Source organism: Aspergillus eucalypticola (genome assembly GCF_003184535.1).
Source record: "Aspergillus eucalypticola CBS 122712 chromosome Unknown BO83scaffold_10, whole genome shotgun sequence".
Classification (NCBI taxonomy): domain Eukaryota; kingdom Fungi; phylum Ascomycota; class Eurotiomycetes; order Eurotiales; family Aspergillaceae; genus Aspergillus; species Aspergillus eucalypticola.
Window position 1 is genome coordinate 271,405 of NW_020290284.1, and position 26,887 is coordinate 298,291.

The following is a 26,887-nucleotide window of genomic DNA, read 5'->3' on the forward strand; positions in this document are numbered from 1 at the left end:
AGCCGGCCAATAACTCAGGCCCCCAGATTGTCATATTCGAGTGGAGCTCCCAGACTGCAAGACAGAGCATGTTTTTCCTCAAGTTCATGGAAACTGTGATTGGCAGGGAACCAACCGAGATACATTCCAGGATGGTTTGTTGTCAATGCCTTGGGCGGCCCGTGGAATGCCACTCCCTTTTACGGACCCCAGCTTGTGATGAACCGAACCCAGGGCGAGCTTCTCTTCCCATGATCAATTACGCGGCAACGAAAATCGTAGCTTGCGTACCCAGTCAGGTGCACTAACGGTTCAATCATGGTTGGGATGAAGTCTGCTAGCCCGTTCATTGTAGCGCGGCGGCGGGTCGATAATCGTTTGGATACCAGGCGAGCCTCATTTGACAGCTTGGCCGCGGGCATATATTAATAAACTTTATAGCTGCCATGAGAGCCTGCAAGGAGTAGGTGGAAAATCGAAGTATTGAGTGAGACACAATCGCCGTGGCTTCATCTCTCCGGGACCGACAACTGTAACTGGCAGTTGTACGTGTGTTGAGAGGTAGCCAAGTACACCTGCCCCTGGAATCTGGGACGTTCCGTCTGATGCAGATGATGATTCCTAGAGCCAAATACACCAACTGGATGACCATTGTCTCCTGACCATCGTGGCTCTGACTTTTGGTGCTCTCATGCCCAAAGGTGATCCGTTGACCATGGCCGTCAGAATGCATCGTAATTCAAATGCTATTCTTGGCTCCTGCCAGATACCCACTTATGACCCCAGGAATGTAGGAGTCGTCCTGGTGATGAAGGCATGTACTCTTTATCGGCCCGGTTATCAGTTACTCGCGGTGCATGTTTTCAATCAATCAGCCCAACAAAGTTGGCCGAAGGCAAAATAATCCCGCATACTATGTTGTCTATCAATCAGCCCTGGTAATGATCGGACTATATTGCCGCGGAGTGAAGCCCAGTGCACGAGGTACAAGGTTATCAGAGGGATGACGAGCATATTAAGATCGCCGGTCGAAAATGCCCTCGGTTTAATCATTCAAAAATCAATTGCTTGTCCAACTTATCCAAGTTCTGCCGAAGCCAGTGACTTGAGAGATCATAATAAACATGACGAACACAAAGGTGCCCGGCTATGTGGCATTGCACACAGATGCCTTAGGTTTGCCGCCGTTGATGGTAGGGGCCTGGGTAACTCATGGCTTTCATTGATGGATGCCAATGACCCTTGCGACGGCCTCATCATTGGTCATGCTGCTGTCAATCACTCCTGCCACTTTGAGAACGTCCACCACACCCTCAACAAGCTTCCTCTGCACACCCCGAGTCGATTCTGTGAACTTGACATCCTTGAGCCATTCCTTAGCATCCTCCTCTCCGTAGTTACAGCCCAACTCCCCAGTACCCAAGAGCTTCACGACCTGAGCAGTATCGGCTTCAAAGTCCTTAATGCCCTGATCCAGAAGCTTGAGCAGCTGTTGCAGTTTGCCATCCGCTTCCAGATCTGAGAAAGATGAAGTAGACGCCACGATCATCCAAGACGGCCAGGGAGTGTAGATCTCACCGATCTTCTTCAAGGCGGGATGAGGCTTCTCTTCAGTGGGATGGAAATACGGCTTCGTGGTGAAGTGCTCCCACATGAAGAACTCGGCCGTGGGCTTCGGCTCCTGCTCGGGATGCTCCGAATCGTATCCGGTCACTCCATTGCGGAGAGCAGCGAAGGGGCCCAAGGGCACAGTGGACAGTGAGTCAGGCTTCCAGCCTTGCTTCTGAGCGAGGACGAAAGACATAATGTGGGAGCCACTGCTTCGCGTCAGTATGATGCATGCCAATTTATTCTGCGGGTTGGCCTTACCTTCCGAGACGACTGACACCAACGCGCTTGTCCTTGAGATCAGCCACCGTGTGGATATCTTCTCTCTCCCGACCTGTGACGATGGCCCAGCGCAAAGGCGTATCGACCCAGTGTCCGATCACCTTGTAGCCGCCCTCCGAGGGGTCCTTCTGGGCTTGCTGCTTACCAGCCAGGCCAGCTACCCAACCCTCGGTCAACCCAATGGCGACATCGATTTCTTTCTCACGCAGAGATGTGATCATGTGTCCCGTTCCAGAGGGGAAGGGAATCAGAGAGAGTTTGAATGGGAGAGCAGCCAGGGCTGGGGAGCGCAGCGCCAGGTGGAGAGGCGTAAGGTAGTGTTCTAGAAAGGAAAATGTCATTGTTAGCTGCCAGTCATTTGATAGAAGCTCGGAGAAGCGGAAGCTGTCCATGTTGCACAACTGAGGTGATTATATACAGCAGTGTAAGGTTGAGAGAAGGAAGTTGGACTGTACCAGGCACATAGCCAATGCGGATGGTCTCTAGATCTGAAGCCATGGTGAATCTGGATGGAGCAACGGACACAAGGTAGTCGGTTGGAAGATACTAGGGAGGATCATTCTGCTGAACAGGCGGAGATGGACTTGAACTAACGAGTAGTTGCTGGTGGGGTTCCTCCGGGTCCCTTGAAGTTACCCCGCGGCAATAAAAGTCTCCTCACGTCATTTTACTGCCCACCAATTGATTGATGATCAAGCATGCGAAAGACCGCATTAAATGGACGTGTTACTGATAATGATTGGCAGCAGAAGCTTCATTGAGTGTCTAATCACATCACATTATGCCTAATTCAGTTGATAACAGGTCGGATGACCTCGGACGCCGAACCAAACTCAAGGTCCGAAGTGTCTAATAGCTAGTATGCTTTATGTACAACGCCAACGGAAAGCAACGGAAACCCCACGGTCGTATCTAATCGCGTTCAAGTCATTCGGATGTCCTTCTCCTCCACATTAAAGCTCTCACTAGGTCCCCGAGGACTGCCCGCAGTCCGGAACGAGGCACCACTGTACATCCAAAACTGCACGCCCAAGTACAGGTCGCAAACACACTGGAAGAGACCACACATCCGGAAGGCCCAGGGGATCACCTCCTGGCTGCAGAAGAAGTAACTCAGCTTCATGATATCACCGATGATCCAAGCTGCGAGCACCGAGAGCCGGAATCCTGCGCATGAACGGGACTTGTGGTTCTTGAAAATCTGGGGAAGAGGCAGCGTGGCTTCTACGGCGAGTCCGACGTATCCGAGAAGACCGATGTAGGATTCCGAGTTGGCAAGCGGAGGCAGGAGGATCTGGATGAAGGTGAGCGCGCCGACGAAATATGCCAAGAACATCCAGTAACTATCGACGACTCTGGTTAGTTTTCACCGCAATAGAATGGTCTCCTTGGAAGGAGAGAAAAGAATAGACGTACGGTTTCGCGCTCTTCCACTGCCAAAAATCGTAGGGTCTCGCAAATCCACCATTGTCCACACTGCTGAACGGAACATGTTCAACGCTGTTCTTCACCCCGGGCGATGGCCGATTGTCCAATGCAACCTTCAACAAGACTACCTGCACCCCGACCGTGATAACGGCCTGGATCAGAAGCGAAAAAGAGTAGAGAGCGCCGAACCAGTAGAAGATCCTAGCAAAAGTTGTTAATGCCGAGACTCTCGAAGGACATCAATCCCTATATGGGAGCCTTACTTCAGGACGGACGCGACAAGCATAATCAAAGGAATGTCCAGCGAAAAGCCAGCCGAGCTCCTAGACCGGTGAATACTGAGAATCTGGTCCGCATAGGAAGTCACTGGGGAGGTAATGAGGCTGTTGAATTCGCGCGGCCAGTTAGTGTTCCATTACGATGCATCCATCAGCGCGAAAGACGTACAAGAGGGGAGCCCCATATTCCAGGGCTTGTGACACAAGATACATCGTGAACTCAATTACCCGTCGCGTTCCTCGTAACAAACGTATAACGGGAATAGAAAGATGTTACGGTGGTTGAGGAGCGATTGCTCGGTCGGTTTTGTGTCGACGACGGGGCAGTGAACGGGCGGAGCTTGCGGTTTCCGGAGACTGCGACGGAGCAGCAGCGGCGTCAGGGGCAAAGCTTGTGGAGATGCTGAGTTCGGAATGAGAACGCAAGCTGTTGGCAAGGACGAGAGACCTCCACAAGGGTAGATTAGTAGAAGAGGGGAGGTATGATGCCGAAAGCCCAGGAACTCTGTGCCGACAAGTCCTGAAGAAAGTTCAATGCCAAAAGCGACCCGAATGCGGCCTCTTTTTTTTCCCGCCAGATTTGGGAATCCATCAATTAAATTTATTGATCGGCGGCCACGTCCCTGGCGCTGACTCAGCCCCACTCCGGGAGGCGCCTTTCCTTTTTCCTCTTTGGGGTTGAAGTCTCATTTTCACTACACTGCTAGTCTATGGACTACTACAAAAACCACTCAACTAGAATGTAAGGGCATTTGTAAGCGTCATGAATAAATGCCATTGATGCCTGATATATGAACCTATTGCATATATGTATGGCTCCTCTTTCCACATCTCCGTCTAGTCTAAAACTCAATCCGCCATGTCTTGCCAATGCCGACATTGGGGTTCTTCACCACCGCATATGCAGCCTTGCCATTAGACTGGCTGTGGTACTGCATAGGGGCCGTCGAAGCCGCTGAAGCTCCATCCTCAATGACAGTCACGCTGGTCTTACCCTGCCATTCCTTGGGAGGATCAACCACCACCACTCGTTCAACACGAACGTTGGCCATGGTCTTCAGGTACTCGGCCGTCTTGGGACCCTTGGTGCCAACATCCTCCGAGACCAGAGCAGACTCCTGGAAGCGGAACCGACGATGGATGTAGGCTCCACGCTCGTAGTCGAACGTCTCTCCGTCATCCACGTAAAGAGAGCCATCGGCTTGGCCGTTCTTATCCAAGACCACAACAAGAGTATACGGGTCCCATCTCATCAAGGCGCTGCTGCGGCGAGGACGGTCCTTGCGGGGGATAACATGGCCACCCTGCATCAGCAACGGCACTGTCTCCATGGGAGCTGGCACCGTATGCCTCTTTCCGGCTCCCTGATATACAGTGTAGTCAAAGTAGTCATAGTATTTTTCGTCGTCAGCAAGGTAGATGTCTGCCGTGGTGGCCTCCTCCGAGACAACGGGCTTAGCAAGAAGACCGGTGGAGCCGAGATAAAGCTGGTCATCGATGGCAAAGCCAGCCTCATCCCAAGGGTGAGCATAGTACTGCGGCCGCACGATCGGCATTCCGTTCACGGAAGCTTCGTGGAAAGCGGTGTACCAGGCGGGGAGAAGCTGATACCTCAGGCGGATGGCCTGAGAGATGATAGACCGGTGTGGCTCGGCAATCAGATATGGCTCTCTCCGGCGCGTATCGATATGCGCGTGGGCACGGAAGAAGGGGTACCAAATACCAGCTTGGTACCATCTGGTCAAAAGCTCCTTGCTAGGGTTGTGGAAGAAACCACCCACATCAGCACCGGCAAAGGGGAAGCCTGCAATACCGTTGTTCAGGACCATAGGAATGGAAGCGGCCAAATGTTCCCAAGTAGCCTGGTTATCACCCGTCCACATAGCAGACATCCGTTGAGCGCCCGCATAATACGACCGCGTCAGGATGAAAGGCCGACGGACCTCGCCCTTCTTGCGCTCCAGAAGAGCATCGTAGGTGGCGTTGACAAGGGTGATTCCATGGACGTTGTGGATGTCACGGTGCTCCCAGTTGCCATGATGAAGGTTATCCTTGGGCATCGTGGTTTCAGGACCGTTGAACACCGAGGGCTCGTTCATGTCGTTCCAAATGAAGACATTGGACAGCGTGCCCTTGAACTTGTCAAATTTGAAGAGGCTAATCCACCATTTGATCGCGGCGGGGTTGAAGGTATCGATCCAGTGAGAAGAGCCGGGCCAACACCAACCGTCGTAGATCTCACCGTCCTTGTTCTTAGTGGCCAAGTCCTTGCTCGTCATTTCTTGGGAGATGCTGTACTTGTCCTGGTTCTTGATGTGCGGGTCAATGATAACGACGAGTTTGCGCTCCGACTCGTCAAGCTGCTCCTCCATGCTGATCGGATCAGGGAAAGTCAGAGGATCCCAGGTGAAATACTTTCTGTCATCGGTATACTCGATGTCCAGCCAGATGACATCGTAGGGGATCTGGTACTTGTCAAAGTTGCGATCGACCTCCTTAACATCCTCATCAGTGATGTAGTTCCAGCGGCACTGGTGATAGGCAATGGCAAATTGTTGAGGCAGCTGAGTATAGCCGGTGAGTTCACCGTAAGTCTTGCTGATTTCCTGTGGGGTAGGACCAAGGAAGACGAACACGTCGAGCTGACCGGACTCCGAAAACCAATGACTTTGGGTATCAGTGGTGGCGCCTACGCCGAGAGCAAGAGGGTTGGGAGATGAGGTAGACTTGACAATATCCACCCAGGTCTCTGCAGCATTCAACCAGAAGACACCGACGGTGGAGTCCTTGCGATGCGCCTGCATGAACGGGATCGCACCATACAAGGTCATGGGACTGTTCAGCTCGTACTCGAACACATCCGCATTGTACATGCGGTAGGGCTCTTCGTGATTCCCTTCACCACCTCTGGGACGCTGTTAGTTTTGCGAGCTCGAAATTGTCACTGCGCGAGTAGCTTACCGAGTTTCCTTCAAGGAGAGAGAGTCAGCATGTTCAGGAATACCGAAAACATGCTTGTAGCCGGGGAAGGTGATGTCCAATCCCACACTCTCGGGGCCTCTGGGCTTGGTGTCGGTGTTGCCACCAAAGCTCTCGTCCCACCAAGTGCTTTCATCTTCCTGGGTTTGCTGCTCGCCCTCACCTTCGACCTCTACCTTCGGGCGCCAATGCTCCATGTTCAGGTAGCCTTTGTTGTTCAATTGAACGTGGGTCTGGCCGTCCCTCTTGAAGTCGGCGCTAAAAGGGGCGTGGCGGATGACAGCCTCGAACTGGTTATCCGGACCGTACAAGACTCTGGTGAAGCCAGTCTCGGTTTCAGGTTTCAAGGTCGCGGTTTTGCTCAACTCCAAGCCACCGACCAACACCCACTTCTCTGCCTCATTGTAACGTTCCTTGCGTGCTTTGCTATCGTGTCGAAGCTGGATGTCGCCGTTCAATCGCTTCTCCTCATCGACAACAACTCGGGCGGCGCCGGACTCGAGGAAGGAGACAACAAGAGGCAGCTTAACTTTCTCGTTGGCGGAGACGGATTTGAGAATGGTTCCGTGCAATTGGCCATCTTTGAATTGAATAGAGGATGAGTCGAGCTCGTAGGGGGAAGTCCAGGAGGGACCTTGGGCGGAAGCATCGTCGGCGAATGCTCTGTTCCGCTTACAGAAGCCCGATTGAGAACATGTCTTGAAGTTCTCGTGTTTCACGGTGACTATGCGGCGTTGTTAGATGTCAAGGCGAGTCTAACCGATGGGTGTATGATTGGACAGGCTTACCTCCGGGGATGACAAGGCATCCGAGTAGGATCACCAAGGACAGCAGTAGGGTCCAACGGTTGGACATTGGCCGAGTTCCGGCCATGATGGGAGAGCTCAGTAGTCAATCAGAGACACTCAACCTCTGAAAGAAGAACTATCAGCAACCACTAGTGTGTCGACCTGCATCTACCAGAGGTGAAGGTCCCACACACAAAGCCGTTATGTGCTGGGATAGAAGAAGAAAAGTGCAACTAGATACGATGATATAATGCAAGTAGTACAACAAGGGCACTCGATAGTTCCAGGCTGGCCAGATGGAGCTGAGATGGGGGGAAGCTCCCAGTTAGGCTTAGTGTGGGCGCTAGTCTTATTTTGGCGGCTGGAGATTAGACTTGTTCTGGCCTCAGGCAGGAGGTACTTTTCAAGTCATCGATCAGGCAGTTAGGCATGCAGGCATGCAGGCACCAACGGGAATCAGTCAACCAGCCCGTAAGTTGTCTCTGAGAGTGAGTATTGCCCCTCCTTCTGGCTGCCCCACACTGGCTTTTGCGGTCCCTCCCTATATTTTTCGCCAACTCACCACCGGCTCTGCTTCTTCTCTTTCTTCTTCTTGTTCCCTCAATCGTATCTCAGTGACTTCATTGTTATACTCTCACATCCATCAAAATGTCTTCCGAGCAGACGTAAGTTAATTACACTTTCTATTACTTTCCTCCTTTTACCCCTCTTCCCCTCCATTGCTCTCTTCTCTGTCTCTCTCTTTCTTTCGGGGGGTCTTTAGGGATCTTGCTCCCTAGATTCTCATCAACCCCTCATTGCAATCATGACACTAACCAATTGATCTAGCTTCATTGCCATCAAGCCCGACGGTGTCCAGGTATGACTGATTCACGCCTCGAATCATCGCTTTTCGATGCATCTGCGGCATCTCCGGAATAAACCAGTACTGACCCTACTACCAGCGCGGACTCGTTGGCCCCATCATCTCTCGCTTCGAGAACCGTGGGTTCGTATTACCTGGTGAATGGCATTGCAAAAGCATAGATACTAACACTGTTCCAGCTTCAAGCTCGTTGCTCTGAAGCTCTGCTCTCCCGGCCGTGAGCACCTCGAGAAGCACTACGCTGACCTCAAGGAGAAGCCCTTCTTCCCCGGTCTCGTCTCCTGTATGTAACCTACACATGTTGAACATTGACGCATGCCAGCATACTGATCTTGCTTCTAGACATGCTCTCTGGCCCCATCTGCGCCATGGTCTGGGAGGGCCGTGACGCCGTCAAGACCGGCCGCACCATCCTCGGTGCCACCAACCCCCTTGCCTCCGCCCCCGGCACCATCCGTGGTGACTACGCCATCGTAAGGACTCTGATCCACTCATGATCGAGACATCTCACTGACAGTTGAATAGGACGTCGGCCGCAACGTCTGCCACGGTTCCGACTCCGTCGAGAACGCCCAGAAGGAGATCTCCCTCTGGTTCTCCCCCAGCGAGCTCCAGCAGTGGAAGCACTCCCAGTTCGACTGGATCTACGAGAAGGCCTAAATTATTCCGGCCAGTCCTACGCCTGAGCGCCTGCATCCCGCTACGAGTTGAGATGTAGAGTACCTCGGGTGATATAAAACTCCAAGATCTCATGAGAACTAGAAATACAAATATAAAATATATTCATGATCTATATGCCACGCTAGTAGTACTCCGTACAAAGCTTGAACCCGTCTAGCACTATATCATACATACACGGTGCCTGACTCGACCATTATTTCCTCCCAAACAGCCCTCTAGCACCCCTCCCCAATGGCGAAAGCACGGCTCTAGAAAACCACGGGGTAGCCCAAACACTCACCACGATGCGGACCGGCATTAGAGCCTTGGTAATGAGATAAGCTGTTGCGAACTCCAAGATCAACCTCACTCCCTCCCGTTCGCCTTGGACTGACAACGCTGACCGTTCCGCCTCGCCATGGTGGTGTGCACTGTCCCCTCCATACTCCTCAGCTACAGTATCCACATCCACCTCCTCCACCCAGCCTTTCTTCCGCAGCCAACGTCCGAACTTCTGCGTCTGCTCCTCGAACAATTGATTGGAGGACATATCCGGGAGCAATCCATTGTTATAATGAAAGGCAGCCACCAATCCAAATAGACTGATCACGGCGGTGATCTCGTGCAGGATGAGGAAGGATGTAATGTGCGTTGCGGGAGCTCGGAGAAGAGGCGTGGTGTAGGGACGGACCGAGGCTGGAAGACGATCATTTAATCTGTGTAGACGCGACCGGACATCTTTTGCGGAAGGGGGTGGGGAAGGAGGAGGAGGAGGAGTTGAGAAGAGACGGTGGGCGGAGGGTTTGCGCTGTGAGATGAGACGATAAGTTTGGAGGATAGAGCGCGGTGGTGGCATGTTGGCTGGATAGGGTTGGGTGGGGGGAAAGTGAAGCTGTCGGCCCTATGCAGGGGGTGGAAGCGATTCCCGGTCAGGTACCACGGAGAAAGTCAGGGAGATTTTGGTATTGTATTTCGCAATTGTAATCCAATCAACAGGTGGTTGTTGAAGCCGATATCGCGAGGCCATCGGAGATAATGATGAGTTGATGTTTGCTGTGTTTGCAAAGAGGAGAGATAATAAACTATACGCAGAACAAGGGGGGACTGTTGACCGAATTTATGACCAGGATTTACATGCAATTGTTCGTCCAGGACCTGCAATTACCCAGTCCCTGGGGGGTCCTCTCTTTCTTACAAGCCTGGGAAGTCATCGAGTAGGCCGATGGGATAATGTCAGGGAAGAAGAATCTCTTCAAAGTCATGGACAAGAACTACCCGAGCATTTGAGACGCAAACGATACAGTGCAAATGGAGAGAGGAACCGGGCCATACTGAGCACCAAATATTCACTCTCCGATCGGCGACATGGTTGTCCAGGCCTCGAGTAGCAGGACGTTCCACCGATCGGCCGGGATGATATGAATTGGGCCCAGTTCATGACCAGAATGATGCTGGCAGCGATGGGGTCGGCAGTTCGTCATGGTGCCTTTTCCGGAGGCTCCATCGGTGGGAGGAAGTCTTGTTCTTCCCCACCTCCGTCCTTCACGCCTTCTTCTTTCCTCGCCTTCCACTCCCTCTCCTCCGTCCGCCATCGTGTCGCTGTTTCGGCTGCTGAGACTGCGCTCATCATGGAGAAGATCACGGACAAGATCGCGGCTTTGCCGCCAGACGCCAATTACTTTTCTTTGGAGTTCTTCCCTCCCAAGACAAAGATGGTGGGGCAACCCTCTTACAACTCCCCGCACTGGAGTGACTCAAACCTACGATTATATATCGGTCGCTAACAAGATGCTTGCCGTCTATCTAGGGTTTCGCCAATCTACAAGCCCGGTTGGAGCGTATGGCCCAGGCTTTGCGCCCGTTGTTCGTGACGGTCACTTGGGGCGCTGGAGGAAGCACCGCCGCGAGATCGCTGGAGCTGGCGGAGATCTGTCAGCGCCAACTGCAGCTGACGACATGTCTACACCTCACCTGTACGAATATGAGTCGCGCCTTGGTCGACGAAGCCCTAGAGGAAGCCAAGGTGCTTGGGATCAGAAACATCCTGGCCTTGCGCGGTGACCCGCCCCGGAGCGAAGAATACAACATGCACGGCGAGGATGACAGCAACAAGGACTTTACATTTGCCGTCGACTTGGTGCGCTACATTCGCAAGCAGTATGGCGACTATTTCTGCATTGGTGTGGCGGCGTACCCTGAGGGTCACCCCGCCGATAACTTCCAGGATGTTCAGGATCCGGCCAGGGACCTGCCCTACTTGATCGAGAAGACGCAGGCCGGTGCGGACTTCATCATGACTCAGTTGACCTACGATCTGGAGGCATATACCAAGTTTGAGACGATGCTACGAAACCATGAATCTGGCGTCTTCAAGACCATCCCCATCGTCCCCGGTCTGATGCCCATCCACAGTTACAAGATTCTGACGAGAGTCACAAAGCTCAGTCATGTCAAGATCCCCCCGCAAGTCCTGTCCAAGCTGGAGGAGGTGAAGCATGATGACGATGCTGTGAAGCGCATTGGTGTCGACATCATCACTGATCTTGTGCATGGCATCCGCGATCTGGTCTCTCCTGGTCTCCGCGGATTCCACTTCTACACTCTGAACCTGGAGAAGACGGTGTCTTTCATTCTCGAGCGCTGCGAACTCATTCCCCCCTACACAGAGATCGATGACTCCGATGCCTTGGTCGATGGAGGTAACTTGTCTGCTATGGATTCGTCGTCGTACATTGCCCCGAACGGTACTCCCATCCGCACCCTGGCCAGCCGCCGCTCCTCCGTCAGCTCCATCCCTCACAACCGTGTCATCGTCGACAAGGTACAGATCTCCGAACCCTCTTCGAAAGACTCCATAACACATGAGGCCTCCGCCTTGAGCGCCGGCCTTCCCGCCATGCCGCCGGACCGCAGCACAACCCTCCAGATCTCCGAAGGTCTCGGTGCCCTCGGCAGAGAAGCCACATGGGATGACTTCCCCAACGGGCGTTGGGGTGATGCACGCTCGCCCGCTTTCGGTGAGATCGACGGTTACGGTCCCTCGCTGCACGTCTCCGCTGCCACTGCCCGGCGCATCTGGGGCTACCCGGTTACCCGCGAAGACATTAGCACCCTATTCCGCCGCCACGTCTCCGGCGAGCTCCACATGGTCCCCTGGTCCGAAGGAGGCGCCGAAGAGGATAGCAATGGCCTTAACGCCGAGACAGCCGTGATCCAACCCGAGCTTCTAACTCTGATCGACAAGAAGGGCTGGTGGACTCTGGCCTCGCAACCCGCCCTTAACGGCGTCCGCAGCGACGACCCTGTCTTCGGCTGGGGCCCACCCGGAGAGGGCTTTGTCTTCCAGAAGCCCTTCGTGGAGTTCTTCTGCCCCAGCAAAGACTACCTCACTGTCCTCAAGCCCCTCCTCCAGAAACACGGCCACGAGAAGCTCGCCTGGTTCGCCACCAACGTCAAGGGCGACTTCGAATCCTCCCTCCCCGGCCCCAACCCCGACGACCCGGACCCGATCGACATCAACCCGGCCAACGTCAACGCCGTCACCTGGGGTGTCTTCCGCGGCAAGGAGATCGTCACCCCCACCATCATCGAGGAAGTCAGTTTCCGCGCCTGGGGCGACGAAGCCTATCGCATCTGGGATGAATGGCGTCGCATCTACCCCAAGAACTCAGCGACGGAGCGCTTCCTGGACGAGACCAAGAACGATGTCTGGCTTGTCTGTGTCGTGGGTCAAGAGTTCGGCGCCGGCACAGAAGCTGGCTCAGAGGAAGAGGAAGATGAGAAGAAGTGGATGTGGCGCGAGTTGGCGAATTCCCAGTGATTTTTTGAATATGATGGATGTATTAACCTAAATTATGGACTACTTCTGGCCGCTGGCTTGGTCTGGGTGGTGCGTGGGGGAAGGGTTTGGATTTCCACAGTAAAGCACAATTACTACTATACAAATGGTGAGGGGTCTGTTCATTTGATAATTGAATCTTTCTTCTTTTTTTAACAAATCTAATTCGATTATGGAAGAGGGGATGAAGGAACGGGGTATGTATGTATTTGCATCATATCATGAATCGAAATGAAAAATAGAATCTGCAATTTCATACTTGTCAATCAAAAATTACATTCCGGTGTCGTGGAGAAACGGTAGTGTATATAAGTGTTCTTTATATAATCATCCATCCACGAATCCACGCTATGCTATGTCATAACTATCTATCTGTAAAATGCATCCATGCATCTAGACATCTATGAATGAAACAAAACACACTACGACACCTCCTTCATCCCGAATCCATGTTCCTCGAGTCCCTCGGCGCCTGTATCCGGCGTCGCGAGAGAAGACTGCGACTCGGCGAACTTCTCCACTGCGTCGTCGAGCTTACCGTATGCGCGGGCATTACGGCGCGGTTGGTTTGGGCCGGAGGCGGGGAGTTGGTAGCCGCGGAGACTATAATATATCAGTCTATTGTTAGTTGTTGTGGGTGTGGTTATGAGGAATTGAGGGATAGATATGGTGTGTAAACATACCGTGGACCTTGGCCGGTAGGTTTGGGTAAGTCGGAGACGTAGGTCCGTTGGAAGGTCTGGATGTCGGCTTCGAAGGTACCCCGGGAGATGCTTTCGCGGATGGCGGCGAAGAAGGTATCCATTACGTGGTGGTTGTGGATTTGGAGGAGGGTCCAGGCGAGCATTTCCTTGGCGGCCAGGAGGTGGTGGATATAGGCGCGGTGGTGGTTGCGGCAGGTGTAGCATTCGCAGGATTTGGAGAGTGCGGAGGTGTCGATTGTGTGGGATGGGGACCAGAGGTCGAAGGCGAGGTCATGAGGTTGGGTGATGGTCGTGGGGGTGTTGGGTGATGGGAAGGTGAAGTCCAGGGCGATGCCGGCGTCAGAACAGACGCCCATGAAGGGGATGGTGAGGAGATCTGCTCCGAGGGAAACGTCGCGGAGGATATCGTGTGGAGTTGCCGGTGCGCTGTAGAGGAGGCGGGGGAGGTCTCCGAGCGGTTCGGAGACGGCTGATAGGGAAGCCGATTCGTAGAGGGCCAGGCCGGAGATGTATGGACGGAGCTCGGTCTCAAGGTCGTCCATGTAGATTGACTGCTGGGCGTTCTCTAGAGGCAGGACAGGGGCGAAGTAGGCTGACTTTGACCGTGTGTTCTCTGGCACAGTGTTGCCGTAGAGTAGTCCTGTGGCATGCGTAGTGAAGGCGTGGGTGCGATCCACCATCTTGCCGCGTCTCTTGTTGCCAGGGGTGTGTCCCAGCACGAGATCTGCCAGTCCGATGACAATGTCCGGGTTGAGCTTCTGTACGGCATCGACGTACTGGGTAGCTTCGAGCTGTCTGAACCCAACGGAGGTGTAGATGGCGACGGAGTTGGGGGTATTGGCCGGAGGGCATTTGATCGGGGGCTCCCGACGTGCGCCCATGATCAAGAGGAGATCATCGGGGAGAGCGACGAATTTGCGCAGGGCCGATTCATCGTGTGCGGTGGGAATGGTAAAGACCGGAGGCGGGTGTTTTTGGCTTTGTCTTTCTACGACTGATCTGGGCCCCGATGGGCATTCGTGTCAGCGCGGATTCGACCTCCGAACAAGAGGAGAAGGGCATACAATCTTCGAGACCGACATATAGACTGCCGATGTCTGTGTGATCACGCAGCACATCATGGGCAATATGCGGAACGACGCCTCGGGAGGCCAGAGGGATGTAGTGGGGGGTGGAGATGGGTTTTCTGCCGGCAAAGGCCAGTCTTCCCAGTCGGGGAGTCAGGACGGAGGCCGTAGCATTGAAGGTGAGCATCTCATTCGATGGTTGTGGGGAAGACTCTGAGCCCATGGCGACCCTGAGGAGTGGAGGCTTGACGAAGGGATGGGGATGGTGGAGAGAGGAGAGAGAGAATCCGGCCGTTGTTGGAGAAGATGAGCGCGGCGCGTGCCGATGAAAATGTGCTTCCCCACTAGTAGTTGGTATCGATATCGATGGTGGGTTCAATAGTATTGGATGTATTCCCCAATGTCTGGCTAGGGCTATCTCGAAATTTTCAAAACGGTCGATGGATAAATTTGTATTGTAAACGAGAAATATTGCTGTTCTGGATTACATTACAGACAGAAGATGTATCGCCAACTGACTATCCCAGAATGGAGCAGATAGAGTCACGATGGACGCCATTCCCAAACGGGCAAGATCCCCTCCAGCTCGTCGCGACCCGCGCGTCAAGCCACTTTCATTTCTCTTTCATGGCACACCTCTGCTCCTCTTTCTTATCTGTGGTGAGTCCCGGATAGAAAATTGAGTTTCCCTGAGGCTCTTCATTATCATTTTCACTCTGTGAAACTCTCCGGTTGTCAATTGAACCCCCCCTCCCCCCCCCCCCTGCACACTGCACAACATGGCTGCACAAGCTCCTCCCGCGCGACGCGGGGCTCTCATTGTGGTCGAGGGGCTGGACCGCGCGGGCAAATCCAGTCAGTGCGAATCTCTACATCAGAAACTACAAGAACTAGGCCATTCGGTCAAGTACATTCGCTTCCCAGGTAGCTCCCCTTCCTGTTCTAGTTGTCCTCGTGAGCACCGCTCTAATCCACACTTCCGCAGACCGGACCACTCCCATTGGAAAGCTCATCGATAGCTATCTACGTGGCCAGTCACAGTTGGACGACCATTCCATCCATCTCCTCTTCTCTGCCAATCGCTGGGAAATTGCTCAGGCTATTGAGGAGGATATAGCAGCGGGCATCACTGTCATCGTGGACCGCTACTCCTATTCAGGTGCCGTGTACTCGGCCGCCAAGGCCAATCCCACCTTGTCCCTGGAGTGGGCTTGGACCCCGGAGATCGGGCTGCCCCAGCCTGACCTGTGCGTTTTCCTGAGTATCGCCCCGGACGAAGCGGCCAAGCGCGGTGGCTTCGGTGCCGAACGCTATGAGAATGAGACTATGCAAACCCGGGTGCGGGAACTGTTCCAAACCATCTTTCGTGTCCAACGCAGCGGTGACATTCGCGTGATCGATGCTGGCAGGTCATTTGAAGCTGTTTCGGTGGACATCGAGAAGAGCGTGGTGGACTGCATAGCTCGCTTGGACGCCATTGGGCCATTGAAGCGATTCGTGTCAATTGCAGCTTAACTTCCTCCCAAGGAGGAATAGCGAGAAACACTGCGAAGCAAACAAGAGACTCATCCCAGCTCCTCCATCTCTTCGCAGTCACTGTCGTCTATGATGATCTCCACCCTAGACGACTCCATCTTATGGTCCTTTGGGCGGTCCAAGAGTTCATCGAAATCCGGATCCAGATCTAACGACTCCGTCCAATTTTCATCCAAACTAGCGTCGTCATGATGGTCCACATCAAGACCGTCGCTGACGCCAACTGACGCACTCTCGACGCATGCGGCTCGGCTGCCTGGGTTTTCGAACGCGCTGGCTACTTTATCAACGGCGCTTGTTTCATGGATAGGATCAGGCGCCTTTGCACGGCCTCGTTTTGCCTTTCGCAAAATGGCACGTGACTCACTTGGTCCTCGAGTTCTGAGGCTCAGTTCCTGCATCATTGTCGACCATTGGATGACCTGATTACATAGAGGACAATTTCCATCAATCGGAACGAGCTGCCCTGGCTCCTCGGCGTGCTCCAGAAATCTGGCTGACAGACATAATAGATGGCTGATGCAGTAGCAGCTTGCCCGGGGGCAAACTACAGGTAGTTCTTCACTGGGAACAACCTTTTCATGGCATACTTTGCAACGCAAATCTCTGGGGTCATCCAGCAAGAAATGAGACTTCTCTACGTAGTCATAGATATGACTGTAGTCGACCTTGATATGTTCAACGCTTCGGACTCTCGGCTCGTCGGTCCATGATAGATGGTCCTCAGGACAGTCCCCATCCAAAATGGTCCGGACATGATCGGGAAGCAAGGCATCAACGCGGTCGCACCATGTCGTCCACAGCTGGTAGACGTCTCTGTTGAAGAATCGTAATCTTAGCGGCCATTTCGAAAAATAGGTCGAACGTAAGAAAAGATGCAAATCTTCTAAATGGGCCTTCAAGGATCTCCGGGAACCACGACCTCGATGCTTAGCCTTGCCGGTTTCGGTACTGGGCTGAACCCCTGAGGTGCCTGTCGCTTCGCCAGTCTCTAAGTCGATCTGGTGGCGATTCGCCGGGTGCTGCGAAGACATCTTTGGGTTCTGCCACGCCCACCTACAATGCTATCAGGACTGCAGTGTAACAGGAGTGCGGAATTGTGTTCATAGTTGCTTACTCGAATTGCAACGCAGCAACGCGGCTCGTAAAGCCCTCGACAAGCAAGACCATTTCCCACGGTCTTTTGTCGTCCTTGGCTGTTTTGCGAGCGCCACCTTTGGAATCTCCATTGTGCTGCGCAAGTCGCCTGGCAGGATGTGGAGTGGAGCCAATATACAGGGAAGTGCGCTGTTTGGTAGAGCGCAGTAGATAACAGCAGTAGTAGGCCGGGATTGGTTTAGTATGATCAACCTCTGCATCGTCCATTGCAGCAGATAAACAAGGCTCGTTCTCTACTTATCGAGATGATCGAGTTCGGTGCAGTATGGACTAATGACGCATACCATCGGGATCAAGCAGATATTGATGAAATAGAGGCGTTTCTGCAAGAACTGCGCGGATGGAAGTGCTTGCGATCTCGATCAGTTTGGCGTTCAAGATCTACGCGGATTTGGTCGATCGATCAGCTGTTGCTCCAGCAGGAATACCCCTAGTCACATGACATTCCAGAATACTGAGCGCTGCTCGGGATTCGACTTTCTCAAATGTGCAGCAGCATCTACGGAGTATGTATGTAACTCTTTTCTTTTGCTTGTTGCGCCCGATGACCTGCAGGGGATTTTTGAGCCATGTGCTTGCGCTTCATGGCTACTGTTGTCAACCTGTCAACACCATCTTGCTTGCCTGTTGATGCAGTGATAAAGCTCGATCTACTTAGTCTGGACAGCGGTCGAGTGAGGCTCAACCACTCATGGCAATGATGACCGGCAATGAAGGGGTTGCCATGTCCCTATCAACAACCCCATTTGGAAATTGCATGACACTTGCCAGGGATCAGTACGGAGCAAAGCGGACAAAGGAGACGACACGGAAAAGGAACAAAAGAGGGCCAAGAAAAAAAAAAAAGAAAACCTAGCGGATCTAGAAATTCTACAGGAGGGGATCATCGAACGTCTAATTAGCCGGGTGCAAAGTACTGTGGCACTACAGCCTGACATAAGTACTGCAGACGACGCTGCAGCTGATTGACAATCGTGCTTGACATCTGCTCGGCAATATGAGCCACAACAATATGAATGCATACTCGGGGCGACGACGAGGAAGCACAAGGGATGGATAGCCATCGATAGCCTCGGGGAGAGAGGGGTGTCCTCCCCATCCCACCCAGCCCAGACAGACAGAACTATCCCATTTTCACCCGCATTCCTGCGGACTGTACAGGCTGGGTCCCCGAAGTCCGGAAAAGCTCGACCCCGAAGCTGGTGGGCGCATGTGATCTAAACTGGGCATGATCGGGGCTAGGGAAGTGAGCATTGCATGATTTCCCTAGACTAGGCTAGTGAGGACGACGGTAGCCATTTTCCCCTAACCAGATGCTGTTACCAGCCCAAGGGATGGATAGTATCTAGTGTGATTAGGGAGACGGCCTGCCCGGTGGAGTTCCCCATGGATGGTATTATGGTACACTATATTATCATTCTCATTATGTTTGGTCTGTGTGCCCTTATACCCCTCTGATTTGAGATATTTTGTGGTCGGTTCCGGACCATGGTTGACGTGTCACACTCAGGAATGCGTATCATACCTGCCTCCCTCCTTCAGAACCCTCCCAACATCCCATTCGGAGATCAGAGGCTCGGCTACTCCGTAGAGTCTCAACGATATCTCTGGATGCTCTTATTGCCATCTGCCCATCCTGATAGAATTTTGCTAATGCCAATGTAAATGGGACGGGGTCGTTTGTTGTGGGCAAGATATGCCACGACGTGAGGATAAAGCCTGATATGGTTGAGCTAAGCAACCCGGCCGACTCCGTTCGTTCAATTTCCCCTGTAAGATCAAGGATGATGTGGTCATGAATTTACCGCCCCCATACCCATACTCATAACCATACCCATACCCATACCCTATCTATACCTTCTCTCTGTCTTACTCTTGGGGTTTATCCACCCGAAGGGACTTTTCTTGGACCTTCAAACCCCGATGGCGTGCGCAATTAAATATTCTTACTAAATAATATTATCGTGTTGCTTTTTCTCTTTGAATGAATATGCTATGCAATGTTTCCTTTTGTCCGGCCCTTTCTATTTTCTTTTTCTTTGTTGTTTCTGATCGAATCTTCCATCTCCTGCAGTAGAACAGGACGGTGGAGCTGAGCTTCACTTGTAGGTAAGTAGGAGCTTTATACAGACTAAGTAGTCAATAGCGAAAATCAAACACAAACGTGCCATTAGGGATAAGCAGTATTATATTACTTTTTGACCTTCCTCTCTGGAGTAAAACCATAAGCTGTTTATATAGAGTATTACCAGTAAAATGAATAGTACAAAGGTAGAAGTAATAATAAGGTAGGTGCTAGCTAGGAAAGGTGTGTTAATCCAAGAGTGAAAAGATGGGTATTGAGTTTGGGGATATTGGAAAAGTGGAAAGGCAGGAAAGTTTCCCTTCTTCCGAGGTCGTCGAAAGTCGTTACATCACCGTTTGCGGGCAAGAAGTGGATGGAATGAAGTCCAGCTGGTATCTTTCCCGTTTCCATACAGCTATACGGTAACAGAGCCTATCCTATTTTGGAATGTCTGATTACCGCTTTGGTTGTATTCGCTACCCTGTCTTTGCTGCCTGAGGCCAGAATATCCAGACGCAAATCATGGATCGAGAGGACGATTTCCATTTGTCGCTGTCTCTCTCTTGACGGATGGACTTGGCTTGACTGGCTGCTTCTGACTTACTTCCTGTGAAGTACGTTTTCTTTTTTTCTTCACCCATTTGCTTTTTTCCCCTTCCATTCGTCTCGATTTATCCTTTTTATTTTCCCTCTCCTATTTGTCCCTTTTTTCTGCACACCTTCTTCCTCTTAGCATATTTTCTCGATCTTCCGTTCCATCCATTCCTTCTTTTCTTTACTCCAGACGAATTCGGCATCTGACTGTCTTTCTTCAGTTGCCGATCCACTTGGGGTTGGTGGTCCTCTTTCTCCAGTTCAGGTCTGACGGGACGGGGGAAAGTTGTGGATAGGAACAACAACTTCCTATCTATCTACTTACATCTCGATAACCAGACTAGACTGACTTACTATCTAGACGATCATTTTCATCCATGATTGTCTGTTTAGTCAGCTAAAAAGCCCAAGCTGTGCCCCATCAACTACTAACTAGACTACTACTACTACCTGGTTTGGCCCAAGTGGCTTTCCCTGCGAACTACCTTACTAGCTAGGACTACTTCCGGCTACGGTCAATTCCTCCAATCGTCACGGCTGCTAAATCTCAACCCCCATTTTCTAAACTAAACCTCCTACTTCCCCTACTACTACTTTCCCTACCCTACGGAAAACACCCCTGCTACGGGATTCTGATCCTCCCCCCGATCCCTTCTCTTTCTCATCCCTCTCTTCTTCCCTCCCACTCTCTCTGTCTGCTGACCGGCTTTTTCTTTACCTGGGGTGAGCACGTTACTCTTCCAATCCTTGTTCCTGTTCCGAGATTCTCCACACTAGCCCTCCCGGGTTCATCTCGGCCTGCCCTTTGACAGTCCATCTGCTGGCTGGCTGCCCTTTTGCTCTCTATCATCATCAATTTCACCTCCCTCGCTATCTCCCCATCCATCCCTCGGCCCTACTTTCTTCTTCCTTCATCCAATCTCACCAGGTGTTCTATTCTCGGTTCTCGACACTAAACTCCATCTCTCTCAGTTGATCTGGCCCTCCTCCATGTGTTTTTCGCATCGGATGCTGGCCCCCTTCCGTCCGCGGTAAATCACGCGCAAATTCTCTCTCGCCTGATACCGTCGTCGCCCCTCAGAAATGGTGGCTCCGGCCTCTGCTGGAGGCGCCTCTACAGGCCTGCAGCCTTCAACGAGTCGCCAACCCACTCGATCGGCCAGCACTCACCCATCGCATTCTCACAATGTTCCCTTGAGCGCTCGCAGGTCCGAACCCCTCGACTTGTCCACCGTCGAGCGCCGTGGACAACCCAATGCCCCTCGCGAACCGAGCACACGAGTGCGCCCCCATGGTTTACAAGAGGCACCCACCTTCCGGCCGACAGAGGAGGAGTTCAAGGATCCCGAGGCATACATCCGCAAGATCGCGCCGGAGGGGAAGAAGTATGGAATTTGCCGGATCATTCCGCCTGAGAACTGGCAACCAACGTTTGCTATAGATACAGAGGTATGCGAGTGTTCCTGCGATCTTGTTTTCTGGGTGTGGAGCAAACAGAGAGCTGCAGTGATTCCAGTCTGGGATATCCTGTGGGGGGCTAAATAGGGCTGACCAACGCGTTCTTCTAGCGATTCCATTTCAAAACCCGTCGGCAGGAGCTCAACTCGGTTGAAGGAGGTATGCCCCCGCGCTCAGCCAAACAAGCTGCCGGTGGAGCTCCGCAGCCCAGTTCTGACGCGGACTCAGGAACTCGTGCAAACTTGAACTACCTCGATCAATTGGCCAAGTTTCACAAGCAACATGGCACCAACCTCAACCGATTTCCGAGCGTCGACAAACGTCCGCTGGACCTGTACAAGTTGAAAAAGGCGGTGGAGGTCCGTGGTGGCTTTGATCAAGTCTGCAAGATGAAGAAATGGGCCGAGATTGGGCGCGACTTGGGCTACAGTGGCAAAATCATGTCCTCACTCTCCACATCGCTCAAGAATTCGTATCAAAGATGGCTTCAGCCATACGAAGAGTATCTGCGTGTGGCCAAGCCCGGGGTTCAGCAACAATTGGAGCTGGAACATGGTGGTCCTTATACACCGTCCCCGAACCATTCCCCCATGCCCAAAAAGCCCGTATCACTTGACAGCGCCACTCCATCAGCCACGCCTCAGCCCGCACCGAGCAATCCAGTTGCGCCTCCAAGTGCGGCAAAGGAGGTTGAGGCAACTCCCGAAAAGCCCACACCGCCCATCGAGCCTGCTCGGCCGATTGCGTCTGGATTTACACCCGTGAACGCTGGCTCGAGTGGTTTCACTGCCGTCAATCGATCACCATCTTTCGTGGCTGTGAATAGTGGCCCCACCGTAAAGCGGGAAGCAGACAATGGCTCTCTCACCCCCAAGAGTATCGCTGAGCATCCGGCCAATCCAAGCGCCGCTTCCAATGGCCATGCGGGTCCGCCAATGAAGCGCGCGATCAGCCACGAAAGTGCTTCGCACGCTGAAAACGGTGAAGTTGATGCTAATGGTCGACGGAGCAAGCGACTTCGGAAAGGTATGTACATGCCTATAAAACTGTAGACGTAGTAGTCGCTGTCTAACCCTTCTTGCTCAGATGCGCCCCTGCCCACTGTATCGGGCTCACACATGAGCCTCCTGCGTCCTGCACCACCTCGGCAACGCAAGAGCGATCACCGGAAGACTGGTGATGTATGTTACTCTTCATTGTTACATAATCTCAGTGCTAACATTAGCCAGAAATGCGAAATATGTGGAAAATCGGAGGAACGCTCGTCGATTCTAGTGTGTGATAGTTGTGATCATGGGTATCACAAATCCTGTCTGGATCCACCCCTGACCACAGTCCCTGAGTATGACTGGCATTGCCCCAAGTGCCTGGTCGGTACCGGCGAATTTGGCTTCGAAGAGGGTGGCGTGTATTCGCTCAAGCAGTTCCAAGAGAAGGCGAACAACTTCAAGAAAACCTACTTCGCCTCCAAGATGCCTTTTGACCCCGTGCTCAACACTCACCGACGTGAATCTGAGGATGATGTTGAGCGTGAATTCTGGCGACTGGTAGAGAGCTTGACGGAGACGGTCGAGGTCGAGTACGGGGCGGATATCCATTCAACTACGCATGGAAGTGGTTTCCCCACCATTGAACGGAATCCGCTGGATCCCTACTCGGTTGATCCTTGGAATCTGAACGTGATGCCTTTCCACGGAGACTCCCTGTTCCGCCATATCAAGTCTGACATCTCCGGCATGACTGTCCCTTGGGTCTATGTTGGCATGTGCTTTTCGACGTTCTGCTGGCACAATGAAGACCATTATGCTTATTCGGCCAATTACCAGCATTTTGGCGCCACCAAGACTTGGTACGGCATTCCCGGGGCGGATGCCGAGGCATTCGAGGAAGCCATGCGGCAGGCGGTACCGGAGCTGTTTGAGGGCCAACCCGACCTTCTGTTCCAGTTGGTCACGCTAATGCCCCCGGATCAACTGAGAAAGGCCGGTGTTAGGGTGTATGCACTGGATCAGCGGGCGGGTCAATTTGTGATCACCTTCCCGCAGGCATACCATGCCGGGTTCAACCATGGCTTCAACTTTAACGAGGCTGTTAACTTTGCGCCCGCGGACTGGGAACCCTGGGGTGCCATGGGGGTGCAGCGCCTGCAAGATTTCCGTCGACACCCGTGTTTCTCCCATGACGAGCTCCTTTTGACAGCTGCAGCTCGTGATCAATCTATCACCACGGCCAAGTGGTTGGCACCAGCACTCCAGCGTGCCTGCGCGCGGGAATTGAGCGATCGAGCGACATTCGCCACCCGACATCGGGAGCTGGCTCCGCACAATTGCACCCTGTATTCTGAAGACCCTGCAGCTACTGGGAATTGTCAACTCAAGTTTGTGGTTGAGGAGGAAGACCTGCCCGAGGATGATTATCAGTGCCAGTATTGCAAGGCCTATACTTATCTAGCGCAGTTCCGATGCCATAAGACTGGGAAGACTGTGTGCCTGCCCCACGTGGAAACGTATGATTGTTGTGGCGAACCGCTAACACAAAGGTTAACTGGCCCGGACCACACACTGCGCTATCGAATAGGTGACGATGCCTTGAAGGCCTTAGTACTAAAGGTCCAGGAACGCGCCAGGATCCCGGAGGCCTGGGGAGAAAAGCTCGACAAAATGCTGGAAGACGAGCCGAAGCCCCAATTGAAGGTCCTTCATAACCTACTTAATGAAGGTGAGAAAATCCCATACCATTTGCCTGGTCTCCAAGATCTCGCGGCTTTCGTCCAGCGTTGCGATAAATGGGTTGAAGAAGCAACCAATTACATTACCCGGAAGCAGCAGAACCGGAGGAAGAACGAGAAGGCGTGGCGCAAGGGGACTTCTAAAGCTGCGCAGCTGGAAGAACGTGATCGTGAAGTTCGCAGAGTAGAAAACATCTACGCCCTTCTTGCAGAGGCTGATAAACTGTCGTTCGACTGTCCACAGATGGCGGCTCTGGAAGAGAAGACCCGCGAGATCGAGAAATTCCGCCAGGACGTTAACGTTGCCCTCATGAACCCCAACATCCGATCGGTCCAGGAAGTCGAGGATCTGGTGGAATCCGCGCGCAATTTCAACGTGGATATACCCGAGGTTGAGGGACTAGAGCACATACTCCGGCAAATGAAATGGAACGAGGAAGCCCGTCGCAAACGGGATCGGTACCTGACTTTGAAGGAATGTCAGGAAATCATCCAGGCCGGCGAGCAACTAGGATTATCGGAGACCAACGACCACCTACTCCACTTCAAGGATCTGTGTCGCCACGGTGAGGCCTGGGAAGCAAAAGCCAAGGAGTTGATGTCCGTAGAAGCCGTTCACTACCAGCAACTCGAGGCTTTGTCTGCGCAGGCATCCCGGTTCCCAGTGTCCCCTGATACCCTGGCAGCTGTAGACGCAATTTTGACCAAACAGCGCGAAGCGCAGCGCAGGATCCAGAGTCTGTATGACCGGAGCCGGGATCCGGATTTTCGCAACCGTCCCAAGTACAAGGAAGTCCGGGAGCTCATGGATTCTCTGGAGGAGTTGAACAGCCGGCCCACTGGTGCGATTGACCTTGAGCGTGAGCAAAAGCGTCATGAGGATTGGATGAGGAAGGGCAAAAAATTATTTGGCAAGGCGAATGCCCCGCTGCACATTCTGAAGTCACATATGGAGTATGTCGAGAAGCGCAATTCATATTGCTTCGACCTGGAAGATCGCTGTCGGCCGCCTGTCGAACCGGCATCGCGAGATAATACCCCAGATGGTTTGCTAGAAAGTACCAGCACTCCAAGTATGTGGGGTGGTGGGAAGTCGCGGAAACGGGATGTGTTTTGCATCTGCAGACACTCGGAAGCTGGCATGATGATCGAGTGTGAGGTTTGTCACGAATGGTAAGTTTGTTGATGCTTTTTCGAAGAGGGATATACAATGCTTACTTCGTGTGCAGGTACCACGGCAAGTGTCTGAAGATTGCAAGGGGCAAGGTCAAGGAATTTGACAAATACACGTGCCCGATCTGCGACTGGCGCCAGAAGATCCCTCGAGATGCTGCCCGGCCCAAGTTGGAGGATCTCTTGGAATGGCAGGCTGAGATTGCTGGTCTGCCTTTCCAACCGGACGAGGAGGAGATCCTGGATAATATTATCAACCAAGCCACGACCTTCCGGGACTTCCTCCACAGCTTCACCAATGCTGCTTGCACCACTACGGAGGAGGTCCCCACGTTGATCTTCTACCTGCGGAAAATTGAGGGCGCGGAGGTTCTCCTGGCATATGAGACGAATTTCTTCCGGCAAGAGATCCATAAGTGGGCGCCTGTTGCCCCCGAGCCTCCGCCGATCCTGGAACAGTCGCTCTCCACTCGGAAGCCCCGCCCCACGAAGCAGCAGAAGATCATGGCTCAGCTCGGCGTGGAGCGGCCTGAAGACCTGCCTCCTCACCTTCGCACTAAGCAGCCCAACTTTGCCAAGCGCAAGTCAATTGAATCTCAGACTGGCCGCCCTTCCATACTCCAGACGCCCGGCGACGGCTCGAATTCGGATTCGGGCCGCAGTGGTCCTACGCTGACACCGATGGCCGATGCTCCAAACCCGCCGTATCCTTTCTCTGCAAATTACTCACTTCCTGCCACCGAGTCCACCCCAGCGTTTGCACCAGGCTCCTCTGCGTTCTTACCTCATGTTTCGGCCGATTCGCCGTCGTTCCCTCCGCGTTCTCCCACACTACCACACCAGGGTTTAGACACGTCCCTCTTCAGCTCTCCTCGGTATACCCGAGACCACAATGACGCGCCTCCCGGAGTGGATGTGGACAGCCGTGATCCTTTCGACAGCAGTCCTCGCCAGAACCTCGATGATGTGTTCGCCGACCTGACGAACCAAGATCAGGATCCGGACCAAGAACCTGAACCGGAGCTTATGGAGAACACGCACGCCAACGAGGCGCTTGAGGTTCTCGACGTGAGCAACGGGGATGACTCTGATGGCTTGCCTGATGCAGACTCTCCTGACCACAAATTCAACGGTGACACCAACGGCCATGCCGAGGCAGACGACCGTGCTGATGAGCTTTGATCGAACCTTTCCTACCGATAGTCCAATTTTTTTTTTCCTCGACCAACTTGACCGATGGTATGTTTAGTGGGTTCATGGGGATGTCCGAAATTTCTCTTTCTCAAACTGTCCTCTTTCCTTAACCTTTTAACGTTGCATGACACGGCATTCTGCGGCGTTTCCAGACTTGCTGGTGGCTTTGTGTTGTTCCTGGATTGTTAACGGTGTTGTTGTTCACTGGGATGCCAGCTGTTTTGCTCTTAAGTCTTCTTCGATTCGCTCGGATGGGATATCTATCCTGTTTAAAATTTATGTTGTGGTTTGTGGTTTGTGATCTGTACGAATTCAGTGTACGAAGACAACGGAGACCTGGCTAGTCCGTCTCCGCATTGCGTGGTGTTTTTCTGTCTTCTCTATTCTTATTTCATAGTTGTTTGTGTGTGATTTCACTGTTCCTTCTTCCAAGGGGTGGCTTTTGTTTTCTCAGGCCAATGTACACTGCTGTCTTTGCGCTTTCTCCAGTTATTTTTATTTTTCA

At 52.8% G+C, this 26,887-nt stretch overlaps 10 protein-coding genes across 10 annotated transcripts; 4 read left to right on the forward strand and 6 right to left on the reverse strand.

Moving 5' to 3' along the window:
* Positions 1-1,198: 1,198 nt before the first annotated feature.
* On the reverse strand, positions 1,199-2,210 carry BO83DRAFT_388048 (uncharacterized protein; the record flags this gene model as incomplete). The annotated part of the gene is made up of 2 exons (XM_025532745.1): positions 1,199-1,796; positions 1,849-2,210. 2 exons carry the CDS (start codon positions 2,208-2,210, stop codon positions 1,199-1,201), a joined length of 960 nt encoding a protein of 319 aa, XP_025388815.1.
* Positions 2,211-2,650: 440 nt separating this feature from the next.
* Positions 2,651-4,128, reverse strand: BO83DRAFT_436772 (PQ-loop repeat-containing protein). Its single transcript, XM_025535982.1, has 4 exons — positions 3,745-4,128; positions 3,561-3,680; positions 3,286-3,498; positions 2,651-3,212 (listed from the first exon to the last, which is right to left on the reverse strand). The coding sequence occupies exons 1-4, from the start codon at positions 3,786-3,788 to the stop codon at positions 2,792-2,794; spliced, it is 798 nt and encodes a 265-aa protein (XP_025388816.1). The 5' UTR covers positions 3,789-4,128; the 3' UTR covers positions 2,651-2,791.
* A 205-nt stretch (positions 4,129-4,333) lies between these two features.
* On the reverse strand, positions 4,334-7,583 carry BO83DRAFT_336322 (glucan 1,3-alpha-glucosidase ROT2). The gene is made up of 3 exons (XM_025528441.1): positions 7,343-7,583; positions 6,537-7,278; positions 4,334-6,482 (listed from the first exon to the last, which is right to left on the reverse strand). Exons 1-3 carry the CDS (start codon positions 7,425-7,427, stop codon positions 4,418-4,420), a joined length of 2,892 nt encoding a protein of 963 aa, XP_025388817.1. The 5' UTR covers positions 7,428-7,583; the 3' UTR covers positions 4,334-4,417.
* A 382-nt stretch (positions 7,584-7,965) lies between these two features.
* Positions 7,966-9,000, forward strand: BO83DRAFT_377769 (nucleoside diphosphate kinase). Its single transcript, XM_025531084.1, has 6 exons — positions 7,966-8,007; positions 8,171-8,201; positions 8,287-8,330; positions 8,387-8,490; positions 8,550-8,680; positions 8,733-9,000. The coding sequence occupies exons 1-6, from the start codon at positions 7,991-7,993 to the stop codon at positions 8,865-8,867; spliced, it is 462 nt and encodes a 153-aa protein (XP_025388818.1). The 5' UTR covers positions 7,966-7,990; the 3' UTR covers positions 8,868-9,000.
* Positions 9,001-9,008: 8 nt separating this feature from the next.
* BO83DRAFT_377770 (uncharacterized protein) lies at positions 9,009-10,223 on the reverse strand. Its single transcript, XM_025531085.1, has one exon. It carries the CDS (start codon positions 9,721-9,723, stop codon positions 9,082-9,084), a length of 642 nt encoding a protein of 213 aa, XP_025388819.1. The 5' UTR covers positions 9,724-10,223; the 3' UTR covers positions 9,009-9,081.
* A 208-nt stretch (positions 10,224-10,431) lies between these two features.
* BO83DRAFT_377771 (methylenetetrahydrofolate reductase (NAD(P)H) MET12) lies at positions 10,432-12,931 on the forward strand. Its single transcript, XM_025531086.1, has 2 exons — positions 10,432-10,582; positions 10,675-12,931. The coding sequence occupies exons 1-2, from the start codon at positions 10,496-10,498 to the stop codon at positions 12,685-12,687; spliced, it is 2,100 nt and encodes a 699-aa protein (XP_025388820.1). The 5' UTR covers positions 10,432-10,495; the 3' UTR covers positions 12,688-12,931.
* Positions 12,932-13,127: 196 nt separating this feature from the next.
* BO83DRAFT_311389 (tRNA-ribosyltransferase family protein) lies at positions 13,128-14,699 on the reverse strand (the record flags this gene model as incomplete). The annotated part of the gene is made up of 3 exons (XM_025527471.1): positions 13,128-13,308; positions 13,389-14,403; positions 14,474-14,699. 3 exons carry the CDS (start codon positions 14,697-14,699, stop codon positions 13,128-13,130), a joined length of 1,422 nt encoding a protein of 473 aa, XP_025388821.1.
* Positions 14,700-15,255: 556 nt separating this feature from the next.
* On the forward strand, positions 15,256-15,991 carry BO83DRAFT_310932 (bifunctional thymidylate/uridylate kinase; the record flags this gene model as incomplete). Its single annotated transcript, XM_025527455.1, has 2 exons — positions 15,256-15,400; positions 15,462-15,991. 2 exons carry the CDS (start codon positions 15,256-15,258, stop codon positions 15,989-15,991), a joined length of 675 nt encoding a protein of 224 aa, XP_025388822.1.
* Positions 15,992-16,041: 50 nt separating this feature from the next.
* On the reverse strand, positions 16,042-17,377 carry BO83DRAFT_310847 (structure-specific endonuclease subunit SLX1; the record flags this gene model as incomplete). Its single annotated transcript, XM_025527453.1, has 2 exons — positions 16,042-17,068; positions 17,130-17,377. 2 exons carry the CDS (start codon positions 17,375-17,377, stop codon positions 16,042-16,044), a joined length of 1,275 nt encoding a protein of 424 aa, XP_025388823.1.
* A 3,982-nt stretch (positions 17,378-21,359) lies between these two features.
* On the forward strand, positions 21,360-26,624 carry BO83DRAFT_13908 (putative PHD transcription factor (Rum1)). Its single transcript, XM_025526158.1, has 4 exons — positions 21,360-22,313; positions 22,374-22,468; positions 22,517-25,188; positions 25,245-26,624. The coding sequence occupies exons 1-4, from the start codon at positions 21,449-21,451 to the stop codon at positions 26,368-26,370; spliced, it is 4,758 nt and encodes a 1,585-aa protein (XP_025388824.1). The 5' UTR covers positions 21,360-21,448; the 3' UTR covers positions 26,371-26,624.
* Positions 26,625-26,887: the final 263 nt, after the last annotated feature.

Coding starts and splice junctions, on each gene's coding strand:
- BO83DRAFT_377771 (XM_025531086.1), top strand. CDS start 10,496: ATGGAGAAGATCACGGACAAGATCGCGGCTTTGCCGCCAGACGCCAAT. Junction 10,583..10,674: donor TCCCTCCCAAGACAAAGATG/GTGGGGCAACCC, acceptor CCGTCTATCTAG/GGTTTCGCCAATCTACAAGC.
- BO83DRAFT_436772 (XM_025535982.1), bottom strand. CDS start 3,788: ATGTATCTTGTGTCACAAGCCCTGGAATATGGGGCTCCCCTCTT. Junction 3,681..3,744: donor GAATATGGGGCTCCCCTCTT/GTACGTCTTTCG, acceptor CGAATTCAACAG/CCTCATTACCTCCCCAGTGA. Junction 3,499..3,560: donor CTTGTCGCGTCCGTCCTGAA/GTAAGGCTCCCA, acceptor AACTTTTGCTAG/GATCTTCTACTGGTTCGGCG.
- BO83DRAFT_377769 (XM_025531084.1), top strand. Junction 8,491..8,549: donor CTTCCCCGGTCTCGTCTCCT/GTATGTAACCTA, acceptor TCTTGCTTCTAG/ACATGCTCTCTGGCCCCATC. Junction 8,681..8,732: donor TCCGTGGTGACTACGCCATC/GTAAGGACTCTG, acceptor ACAGTTGAATAG/GACGTCGGCCGCAACGTCTG.
- BO83DRAFT_377770 (XM_025531085.1), bottom strand. CDS start 9,723: ATGCCACCACCGCGCTCTATCCTCCAAACTTATCGTCTCATCTCACAG.
- BO83DRAFT_13908 (XM_025526158.1), top strand. CDS start 21,449: ATGCCCCCGCGCTCAGCCAAACAAGCTGCCGGTGGAGCTCCGCAGCCC. Junction 22,314..22,373: donor GAGCAAGCGACTTCGGAAAG/GTATGTACATGC, acceptor CTTCTTGCTCAG/ATGCGCCCCTGCCCACTGTA. Junction 25,189..25,244: donor TGTGAGGTTTGTCACGAATG/GTAAGTTTGTTG, acceptor CTTCGTGTGCAG/GTACCACGGCAAGTGTCTGA.
- BO83DRAFT_336322 (XM_025528441.1), bottom strand. CDS start 7,427: ATGGCCGGAACTCGGCCAATGTCCAACCGTTGGACCCTACTGCTGTCC. Junction 7,279..7,342: donor ATGCCTTGTCATCCCCGGAG/GTAAGCCTGTCC, acceptor AACGCCGCATAG/TCACCGTGAAACACGAGAAC. Junction 6,483..6,536: donor CTCTCCTTGAAGGAAACTCG/GTAAGCTACTCG, acceptor ACAGCGTCCCAG/AGGTGGTGAAGGGAATCACG.